Source organism: Lutjanus erythropterus, chromosome 21, assembly GCF_056507025.1.
Source record: "Lutjanus erythropterus isolate fLutEry1 chromosome 21, fLutEry1.hap2, whole genome shotgun sequence".
Taxonomy (NCBI): Eukaryota; Metazoa; Chordata; class Actinopteri; order Lutjaniformes; family Lutjanidae; genus Lutjanus; species Lutjanus erythropterus.
In genome coordinates this window covers 32,877,134-32,887,133 of record NC_139337.1, presented here as the reverse complement: position 1 = coordinate 32,887,133, position 10,000 = coordinate 32,877,134, and the positions used below count along the sequence as shown (strand labels likewise).

At 45.2% G+C, this 10,000-nt stretch overlaps 2 protein-coding genes across 3 annotated transcripts in view; both read right to left on the bottom strand.

The window, feature by feature from the left end:
• The window catches only part of zbtb14 (zinc finger and BTB domain containing 14), a 6,575-nt gene extending 798 nt beyond the window's left edge, over positions 1–5,777 (bottom strand). For both annotated transcript variants that reach the window (XM_084747737.1, XM_084747739.1), the window contains exons 1-9: positions 5,615–5,777; positions 3,204–3,392; positions 2,877–3,047; positions 2,129–2,224; positions 1,872–2,015; positions 1,419–1,663; positions 1,247–1,332; positions 947–1,086; positions 749–844 (exon numbers count right to left, since the gene is read on the bottom strand). In XM_084747737.1, the coding sequence (XP_084603863.1) occupies positions 749–844; positions 947–1,086; positions 1,247–1,332; positions 1,419–1,663; positions 1,872–2,015; positions 2,129–2,224; positions 2,877–3,047; positions 3,204–3,392 (1,167 nt within the window). In that variant the 5' untranslated portion in view covers positions 5,615–5,777. The remainder of the gene's footprint in view (positions 1–748; positions 845–946; positions 1,087–1,246; positions 1,333–1,418; positions 1,664–1,871; positions 2,016–2,128; positions 2,225–2,876; positions 3,048–3,203; positions 3,393–5,614) is intronic.
• A 1,373-nt stretch (positions 5,778–7,150) lies between these two features.
• gnal (guanine nucleotide binding protein (G protein), alpha activating activity polypeptide, olfactory type) overlaps positions 7,151–10,000 on the bottom strand; it is a 13,044-nt gene continuing 10,194 nt past the window's right edge. Inside the window, exons 10-13 of the mRNA XM_084746860.1 lie at positions 9,081–9,201; positions 8,794–8,924; positions 8,612–8,679; positions 7,151–7,657 (exon numbers count right to left, since the gene is read on the bottom strand). Of these exons, the coding sequence (XP_084602986.1) occupies positions 7,511–7,657; positions 8,612–8,679; positions 8,794–8,924; positions 9,081–9,201 (467 nt within the window). The 3' untranslated portion in view covers positions 7,151–7,510. The remainder of the gene's footprint in view (positions 7,658–8,611; positions 8,680–8,793; positions 8,925–9,080; positions 9,202–10,000) is intronic.

The window sequence follows — 10,000 nt, the reverse complement described above, 5'->3', positions numbered from 1 at the left end:
ACCTGACATCCACAGCTGTGCTGACGTGTGGACATGCAGACGGGTCAGGTGACTGCAGGTTAACATACCAGACACCTGTAAAGACCCGGGGGACAAAACTTGCTGAACAAGCAGTTTTTGTGTCTCCGTCTCATTTCGAACGTCTGCAGCTCAAAAGTCGAAACACTAACGAGCTTTTTTTCTTCTTAACGGAATATTTTCTGGTTTCTGAAGACGGGAAACATTTTTCATCATTTTAGGGACCAAACAGGAAAAAGTTAAAACATTATGAGTTTGCCATCTAACGTTAATTATAAAGTTAATTATAAAGTTAATTATAAAGTTAATTATAAAGTTAATTATAAAGTAATGTTTGCTAAAAGGTTAACAAAAACATTATTTTTGAGCTTAGCTAAAAATGAGTTGGTCTAGTTAACCTGCTCAGGACGACTCACTTCTTCACCATTAAAAACTTATTCTGGCTGAATTAATGAAGCTTGATTAACTTTCATACAAATTTTGGTCGGCCATCTTGAAGAGGCGGCGATGTTAAGTTTTCAAAATAAAGAGAAACAGTTTCATGAAATTAGAATTTAAATTAACAGCAAAAACATTTCAACAACGTTTGACAAACTCGCTGCACTTTTTCTCTGGTTCAAACAAAGACATCCTTCATCTTCGAGTCTGATCCAGGTGGATCAGAGTCATGAAGACAACACCTTATATGGTCCTCAGGACGATAGGAAGTGAACTGTAGTATCAGCTGTACCTTGGCGAAGGCCTTGGTGCAGGATGGACAGACAAACGGTTTCTCTCCTCTGTGTCTCCTCTCATGATCCTTCAGGTGAGACTTGTGTTTAAATGCCTGTGAGAGACAGACGAGTGAGAGAAAGACAGACAGGTGAGACAGACAGGTAAGACTGATAGGTAAGAGAGAGATACAAACAGGTGAGACAGGTGAGCTGACCTTGTCACACATCTGGCAGGCGAACGGTCTCTCATTGCTGTGAACTCGTTCATGTTTTTTCAGGTCTGGAGCTCGAATGAACGATTTCCCACAAACGTCACACCTGTACGGTTTGAAGCCTGTGTGGATCTTCAGGTGTTCTAAAACATACAGGGGAGGGCGGAGCCAAACACTTGACCTCAGTGACAGAAACATCACCTGTAATCTGTAATATCTGAAGCTTTGCACTGTTCTTTATGTGATGACATCAGAGCTCAGGTGACATACCTGAGTGGGTGCAGGTGTGTGAGGAGACTTTACCTTTCAGGTGAGCATGGGTGGTGAAAGCTTTGGTGCAGATCTCACAGGCGAACGGACGTTCGGCTGAATGAAGCTTCTCATGTTTCCTGAAGACACAGACAGCACGTGATGTCACCAGGTGATGTCACCAGGTGTGATGGTCAGGTGTGATGGTCAGGTGTGTTGCATGTACCTGAGTCTGCTCTCGTCCAGGAAGGTCTTCCCACACACCTGGCAGGCGAGCTGCTCTCGGTGTCCGTACAGCAGGTATTCAAACTTCATGTCGGTGGTCGCAGTCGACCAGCCGGGCGGCTGCTCGTCCTTCACCTCCCCCATACTGTCTGCAAACGTCAGCGTCTGTGTGGCGTGGTGCTCCGCCCCCAGCTCTTTAGGCTCCGCCTCCATCTCTGTCACCACATCCTGGTCATAGCAGGTCACCTGGACAGATCACACAGGTGTGGTCACACGTCTTGTTTAGCTGTGGTCACCTTTACTTAGGTGTGTGTGTGTGTGTGTGTCTGTGTGTGTGTCTGTGTGTGTGTGTGTGTGTGTCTGTGTATGTGTGTGTGTGTGTGTGTCTGTGTGTGTGTCTATGTGTGTGTGTGTATGTGTGTGTGTGTGTGTGTGTGTGTGTGTGTGTGTGTACCTTGTGTACGTCCTCATTGGTCAGTTCTTTCAGGATGGCTTCCTGGACACGCAGTGCTGCACTGGGAGACTTATCTAGCTCCTGATTGGCTGAAGCCTCAACAAGGTCATCTGTGGTGGGTGTGTCATCGTGCTCCCCAAGTACCTGCACACACACACACACACACATACAGTTTGTAAAATGAAATGCTAATTAAAGTTGATGTAAGTGATTATTGATTATTGATCACTGATTATTATTGATCAGTACGACTGTACCTCAGCGTCAGCAGCCAGCTGAGCCTCTGGTGGCAGCGCCATCTTTACAATGTCATAGGGAAACTTCTCTTTGTCCTCTGACGACACGTCTCGTTTCTGAGCACACATGAACACATCATCACACAGAAGGAGGAGCTTAATCTGTGTAACATAGCAACAGGTAAACAAGCAGTGTTGTCAGCGTTACCTGTCTGTCGGTGTTACCTGTCTGTGGGTGTTACCTGTCTGTCATTGTTACCTGTCTGTCAGTGTTACTTGTCTGTCATTGTTACCTGTCTGTGGGTGTTACCTGTCTGTCTGTGTTACCTGTCTGTGGGTGTTACCTGTCTGTCATTGTTACCTGTCTGTCTGTGTTACCTGTCTGTCTGTGTTACCTGTCTGTGGGTGTTACCTGTCTGTCTGTGTTACCTGTCTGTCTGTGTTACCTGTCTGTGGGTGTTACCTGTCTGTCTGTGTTACCTGTCTGTCTGTGTTACCTGTCTGTGGGTGTTACCTGTCTGTCATTGTTACCTGTCTGTCTGTGTTACCTGTCTGTGGGCGTTACCTGTCTGTCTGTGTTACCTGTCTGTGGGTGTTACCTGTCTGTCTGTGTTACCTGTCTGTCTGTGTTACCTGTCTGTCAGCGTTACCTGTCTGTGGGTGTTACCTGTCTGTCAGCGTTACCTGTCTGTCTGTGTTACCTGTCTGTGGGTGTTACCTGTCTGTCTGTGTTACCTGTCTGTCTGTGTTACCTGTCTGTGGGCGTTACCTGAGAGCAGAGTTTGTCGAGGAAGCGGATGCCAAGAATCTGTCCTGATGACATCATGAGGTTGACGTCTCTCTTCTTCACGGAGATCTTCGCCGTGTACATGTAGTTCAACACCTCCTCAAAGATATCTGAGCGGATGAAGTCGATCTCAATCACCGAAGAGTTGTCCACCTGAGGACACGCACACAGGTCAGGTGACTTTCATGTACCTGCACTACACCTGCTCTGTCAAGTACCTGCAGAGTACCTCATGGTTTTCAAGTATTTGGCAGGGACTTTGTATTTGTTGAAGTATTTAAAGGGTATATGTGTGTATTTGTGCAGTACCTCGTGTTTCTTGAAGAGTTTTTTGAAGTAGTTGGAGCAGGCGGCGAGCACGCAGCGGTGAGCGCGGAACTTGACGTCTTCGACCACCACAGCGATGTCGCAGTGTTCGCCCTCCAGCCGCTGCTCGTTCAGCAGCTTCAGAAAGATGCTCTTATGTTCGTCGTCCACGTACTTCACCGTCTCCGCCATCTGAAGACAGTCAGGGAGTAAAGGCTCAGTTCACCCAAATCACCAACAAACAGATCAATCAAAGACTGCTGTGGCCAATCAACAGCTTTTATTTCTAATCATGTGATGCACACGGAGACGACGTGATCTATTTTTCAACCACCAAGACTGGAATTCAACATTCATTCCATCTTATTTAGATAAAACCTTCTGCATATTTATTTTTTATGTTATTTAAAGTCATTATTTTTCTTTCTTTTGAAACCTTAAATGACTGTTTGAGATGACGGAGCAAAGTCAAGCTGCTCCTTTAATTCAGCAAAAATAAGTTTTTAATGGAGAAGAACTTTAGACTTTTTTTCTTTAAAAATTACCCCAAAACAAAATAATTGGCAATTAATTTAATAATTGATTAGTCATTTCCTATTCGCTTAATTGTTCAGCTCTCACCACAACGTCACAACTTCCTGATTATTGGGACTGATCATTATTAAAAAATGCAGAACCAAAAGAGTCGTTTAGGAGTCTGTTTGATTCTTAAAAGTTAACCAATCACCTGCTGGACTGTCCCATGTGACAGGTGAGAGGTGTGTCGCTCCAGGCTGCAGTAACTCCCACAAACCACCTGCTGTCACTGTGCTGCTGCGTTCAAAGCAGCGAAGCTTCAGGAGATCTCAAACTTCAGACAAACGGCTCCTGAACCTTTTCTGTAAGTCACGTTTAAGCACTTTTCAAGGCGCATGTTCAAGGTTTTCCAGCACCTTTCAGCCGCGGTATGTAACATGTTCCTATACATGCAAAACAAAGTTTTATCTTTGACATCTGTGGGTAGACTGGGCCTCCTGTGAGACATGCAACAATTTATCAGTTATTAATCAATTATTAAATTAACTGCCAACTATTTCAATCATCAGTTAACAGTTTTTTTTTTTAAAAAAAAAAAAAAAAGGGGCCCAAGACATTGAATAGATCAAACAACTAATTGATTTATGGAGAAAACGATCAACAACTAAATCAAGCAGGTGGTGAGGAGACCCCCCCCCCCCCCCCCCCCGACAGTTCATGTACCTCTTGTACCGCCGCGGACACGCGCACCGGAGCGTGTGCACGCTCCATGATGCGTTAACCCGAGCAGAGGACAGACAGACAACACAGAGGCTCGCTGCTAGCTATTAGCACGGACACCTGAACACACCAGTATTCCCGTCTGTAGACCTCCACAGACCGACTGTGACCGTTAACGGACACCGAAATCCCGGTTCTGCTTGTCTGGAAAGCGGGATCGGCTAACAGGCTAACAGTTAATTCCAGTCGTCTCGACGCGTGAGCGTCACGGTTCACGTCTGCAAGCTTCACCAGCAGCGTTTTGCCGCTTCATTTTGTTTCCTGGCTCCGATTTAGATGGTTCGATTCTCGTTCTTCGCTCTTTGAGCGTCTATCGAGAATAAATAATTTCTTTTCCATCTGTCTTTATGATAACGAGTCTGCACTGGGTCTTTTATTTTGAAAATTGACCGGATTCTCTCTGCTTTTTCTGTGCCGGACTTCCTGTCCACTCGACGTCCTCTGTGCTGACTGACACGAACACGTCAGAAATAGACTGGGAGCGTATTTAAAGCGGTGCGGAGGATCGCTTCTGAGACGCGCCGAGGCGCTGCTAGTGGAATCATAGCCATTGTGTAGAATGGCCGCGATCAGTTCCGGCTACCGCGGCCGTGACGCGACGCAGCCAAGCCTGGTGGAATTTATCCGTAACAGCTCGTTCCCGGTGTCAGACCCTGGTTGTGCCGGAGCGGTTGTCACCGGGTAGGCTAGCGTTAGCATACTAGTCAAACGGGGATGGTGGTGACGTCACAGCCGCTCGGTGTGTTTTAGCGGACGGTTGATGATAACTGTCGGTGTGTTTGTAACATGGCGGACGGTCTGTTCCCGCCGCTCCTCTCCTCTCCCCTCTCCTCTCATACAAACAAAATGGCGTCTGTGTGTCGCTCTGTGTCTCCTCCTCGCGGCTCTTTTCTCCGTCTCTCCCGCTCACCGACGGCCGCACTGGCCGCACGGGGAGCGGGGCCGCGTGCCGCCGTCCCCGGGACCGACCCGCAGGCACGCGAGCAGCGCCGCGGCCTCGACAACACGAACGAGAGCCGGGGCTCGAGCGGCCATGAACGGCTCGAGAGCGCGCAGCTGCATCCCCGCGGAGCCGGAGCGCGGGGGACAGAGAGCGGAGCCGGGGAGCGGGCTCTTACCGTCACAGTGGCCTGGTGTGAGTGCACTCCTCCGGGTGTGTCTCCGTCAGGTAATCACGGTGTCCCGGTGTTGTTGTTGTTGTTGATGAGGACGAGCGCCGAGCACGCTCACACTGCAGGGGCCAAAGATCCTCTGTGGGCGAGACGGATCACTACCTCTCACGCATGCGCGCTACGGCCAGAGCTCACAGAGAGACCGAGCCTGTGGAACTATGAAAGTAACTGAGTACTGATGGTCTGTATTCAAGTAGAAGCACCGTTACATTACTGAAAGATTACTTGGTTACACAGTATTGATGTTTAATGTATTATCAATTAAAGTTGCAATGATTAATCAATCATGACTCCTCTCTGATTGATCAGTTCTAAGTATCTGTTGTGATAATTTATTAATCAGTTTGAGACGTTTTTAATAAGGAAATAGTTCAAATCTCTCTGATTTCAGCTTCTTCAACGTGTTTCTGGTTTCTTTCCTCTCTGACGTAAACTGAATATATTTGAGTTGTTGACAAAACGACATTTGAGGACGTCATCTTGGACTTTGATCAACATTTTCTGACATTTTATGGACCAAACAACTGATTGATTAGTGGGAAAATTATTACCAGATTGATCACTAGTACAAAAATAACTTTATTTCGAACATAAAAAATAAAAGGAGTAATGATATCTGAAAAGGAGCAGGTAGAAGCAGCATAATATAATTATATAATATCACAGTAACTTCTCCTCTTTAGTTATAACTAAATATACAAACTGTCCCAGATGTATTTACAACTAAGTTAAATATGTAAACAACTGTCATGTTTCTTACCAACTAGAATAAAAACAATCTCCATTATGTTCAAAATAAAGTTTCAGAGATTATACTGGACAACAAATATTCTGATATCAGACGATCGATCGTTACTTTAGTTTGAATGACTCTGAGGTGAATTATTGATTATTGATATTTTGCATCATTGTTCAACCTGAACGGACGAAACAATGACAGAAAAGACGATTTTCTGGTGGATCATCAGAGGACGTCACAGACAGACAGTGAGACGGAAATGACATAAAAGACACAACAAGAAGAAAAAATGACAAGACAAAAAACAACAGAAAAGATGAAAAAGACCAAAGTCTTCAAATTCTACCAGCGATCAAACTGAGATCAATATAATCAATCGTGATGACGACCTACTTCTTCACTGGTTGTTCCAACTTCCATAAAATGTGATGAAAGTTAAAAAGTTAAAACCCCCCAAAACCCACTCAGTGACCTCTGTTGGTCCCTGCCCCCCAGTTTGATCTGGGCTTTATCCAGGAGAGCCAATGACAACAGAGATGTGACAGAAGAAGTGAAGAACGTCCTGATCTCAGCTGACGTGACGTTCTTTAATCACGAAGGAGGCGTTTGACTCGATCATATAAATGTTCATAATCTTTATTTCATCCTTCAGGTATAAATTCTGAATCTTGACAACATGTCCGACACTTTCAGAAGACATTCAGTGACATCAGAGTCTGGAACGGCCAATCAGAATTAAGACATTAATATAGTTTAATGAGTTGAGAGATATGAAAAAATATATTTAAGTTCTACAGTTCTCTAAACTCCGCCCCCTCTCATATGACCACCAGTCTTTTGCCATCGCAGGGAAACCGCTTCCTGTGTATCCCTTTTCGTTGGCAGAACTACACTACCCACAATCCTCTGCCTCAGACAGGGGTAAAGACAAGATTCACAGACACAGATTCTCCCATTCTGTCATCGTCAATAATCAATTAATCAAAGTGATAAATGTTAGTGATCAGAAATAGAGTAAATATATATATCAGCATCTATCAGTATTGATTAGATATCATCAGCCTCTTCAGGTTACATGCCAGTTCATGAGGCCCAGCAGCCAATCAGAGCAGCTCATACTGCCGCAGGTGCATTCGCTGGATGATGTCACGACAATCGTTGAAGACGCGGCGAATGTTTTCAGTGTCGACGGCACAGGTGAAGTGAGGATAACAGTAATGTTTCCCATCGCCGCTCGCAGTGCTGATCCTCTGAGAGACAGACAGGTCAGAGACAGACAGGTCAGAGACAGACAGGTCAGAGAGAGACAGGTCAGAGAGAGACAGGTCAGAGACAGACAGACAGGTGAAGTGAGGATAACAGTAATGTTTCCCATCGCCGCTCGCAGTGCTGATCCTCTGAGAGACAGACAGGTCAGAGACAGACAGGTCAGAGACAGACAGGTCAGAGAGAGACAGGTCAGAGACAGACAGACAGGTGAAGTGAGGATAACAGTAATGTTTCCCATCGCCGCTCGCAGTGCTGATCCTCTGAGAGACAGACAGGTCAGAGACAGACAGGTCAGAGACAGACAGACAGGTCAGAGACAGACAAGTCAGAGAGAGACAGGTCAGAGACAGACAGACAGGTCAGAGACAGACAGGTCAGAGACAGACAGACAGGTGAAGTGAGGATAACAGTAATGTTTCCCATCGCCGCTCGCAGTGCTGATCCTCTGAGAGACAGACAGGTCAGAGACAGACAGGTCAGAGAGAGACAGACAGACAGGTCAGAGACAGACAGGTCAGAGACATACAAGTCAGAGACAGACAGGTCAGAGACATACAAGTCAGAGAGAGACAGACAGGTCAGAGACAGACAGGTCAGAGACAGACAGACAGGTCAGAGACAGACAGGTCAGAGACAGACAAGTCAGAGACAGACAGACAGGTGAAGTGAGGATAACAGTAATGTTTCCCATCGCCGCTGGCAGTGCTGATCCTCTGAGAGACAGACAGGTCAGAGACAGACAAGTCAGAGAGAGACAGACAGGTCAGAGACAGACAGGTCAGAGACAAACAGTCATGTCCTATAGTTTAAAGTCTCAGTGATGTTGTAATGATGGTCTGACTCTCGTCCAATCAGATCACTCGGTCTGAGCTGTCATTCACATGTAATTTAACTGAAGCTTCAAACTTCACAAATAAACAAAAACATGATTTTACCAAAAACTCGTCCCTGATGAAGAACTTTGCTCTGGTCACTTTGGGGTCTTCATCAGCATCTGGAACAGCTGCACACAAACACACACATCAGGAGGTGTGTACATATATATATATATATACATGTTTGTGTATATTTATGTATATCTGTACACGTATTTGTGTATGTTTATGTGTATTTGTACTTTCAGGAGGAACTTGGTAGTTGCTGTACTCAGGGAAATAATCCTCCAGTTTGGATTTTCCAGCCAGAATTTTGTCAGCGAGAACATCCTGTTTGTTCAGGAACAAGATCACGGAGATGGTCTTCAGAAACCTGCAGCCAATCACAGAGCAGACAGGGTCAACTACAGCCAATCACAGAGCAGACAGGGTCAACTACAGCCAATCACAGAGCAGACAGGGTCAACTACAGCCAATCACAGAGCAGACAGGGTCAACTACAGCCAATCACAGAGCAGAGAGAGTTTACCTGTTGGTCCAGATGGATCTGAAGAGGTCCAGAGATTCTCGCAGCCGATTGGTTGAGTTGTCCTCCCTGATCACCATGTTGTAGCTGCTGCTCGCCGCCACAAAGATGATGGCGGTCACATCTGAACATGGGAGAAACCTGATAAAAATGGCTGACTGACTTCTTTCCCATCACCAGTTGAGTTCCTGTTTGTTTTTCTGAAGCATCACGTTTGATGTCTCAAACATGTCAGAGAACCAAGAGAGCAGAGAGACAGGTGTTTTTAAAGTGTCTGTGTTCTGCTGTCAGGACGTCTGTAGCTTCTGACTGAATGTTTGTACTCTGACGTTTACTGTCTCTACTGTTTCTACTTTATTTTACTGTTTCACTTCCAGATAAGAGGAGTCCAGTTCAGTTCCTGCTGGTGGAAACACAACATTTACTCATTCTGCTGCTTCACAATAAAAGCTTCAAGACAACAGAACAACAGCAAACTTTTAATTTTTTTTCTGCTGAACTAAAGACACAGTTAAAGACACTAACTGAGGTAAACTAATTGAGGTAAACCGAGTCAAACTAACTGAGTCAAACTAACCGAGTCAAACTAACTGAGTCAAACTAATTGAGCTAAACCGAGTCAAACTAACTTAGTCAAACTAACCAAGTCAAACTAACTGAGTCAAACTAACCGAGTCAAACTAACTGAGTCAAACTAATTGAGGTAAACCGAGTCAAACTAACTGAGTCAAACTAACCGAGTCAAACTAACTGAGTCAAACTAATTGAGGTAAACCGAGTCAAACTAACTGAGTCAAACTAACCAAGTCAAACTAACCGAGTCAAACTAACTTGAGTCAAACTAACCGAGTCAAACTAACTGAGTCAAACTAATCGAGTCAAACTGAGTCAAACTAACTGAGTCAGACTAACCGAGTCAAACT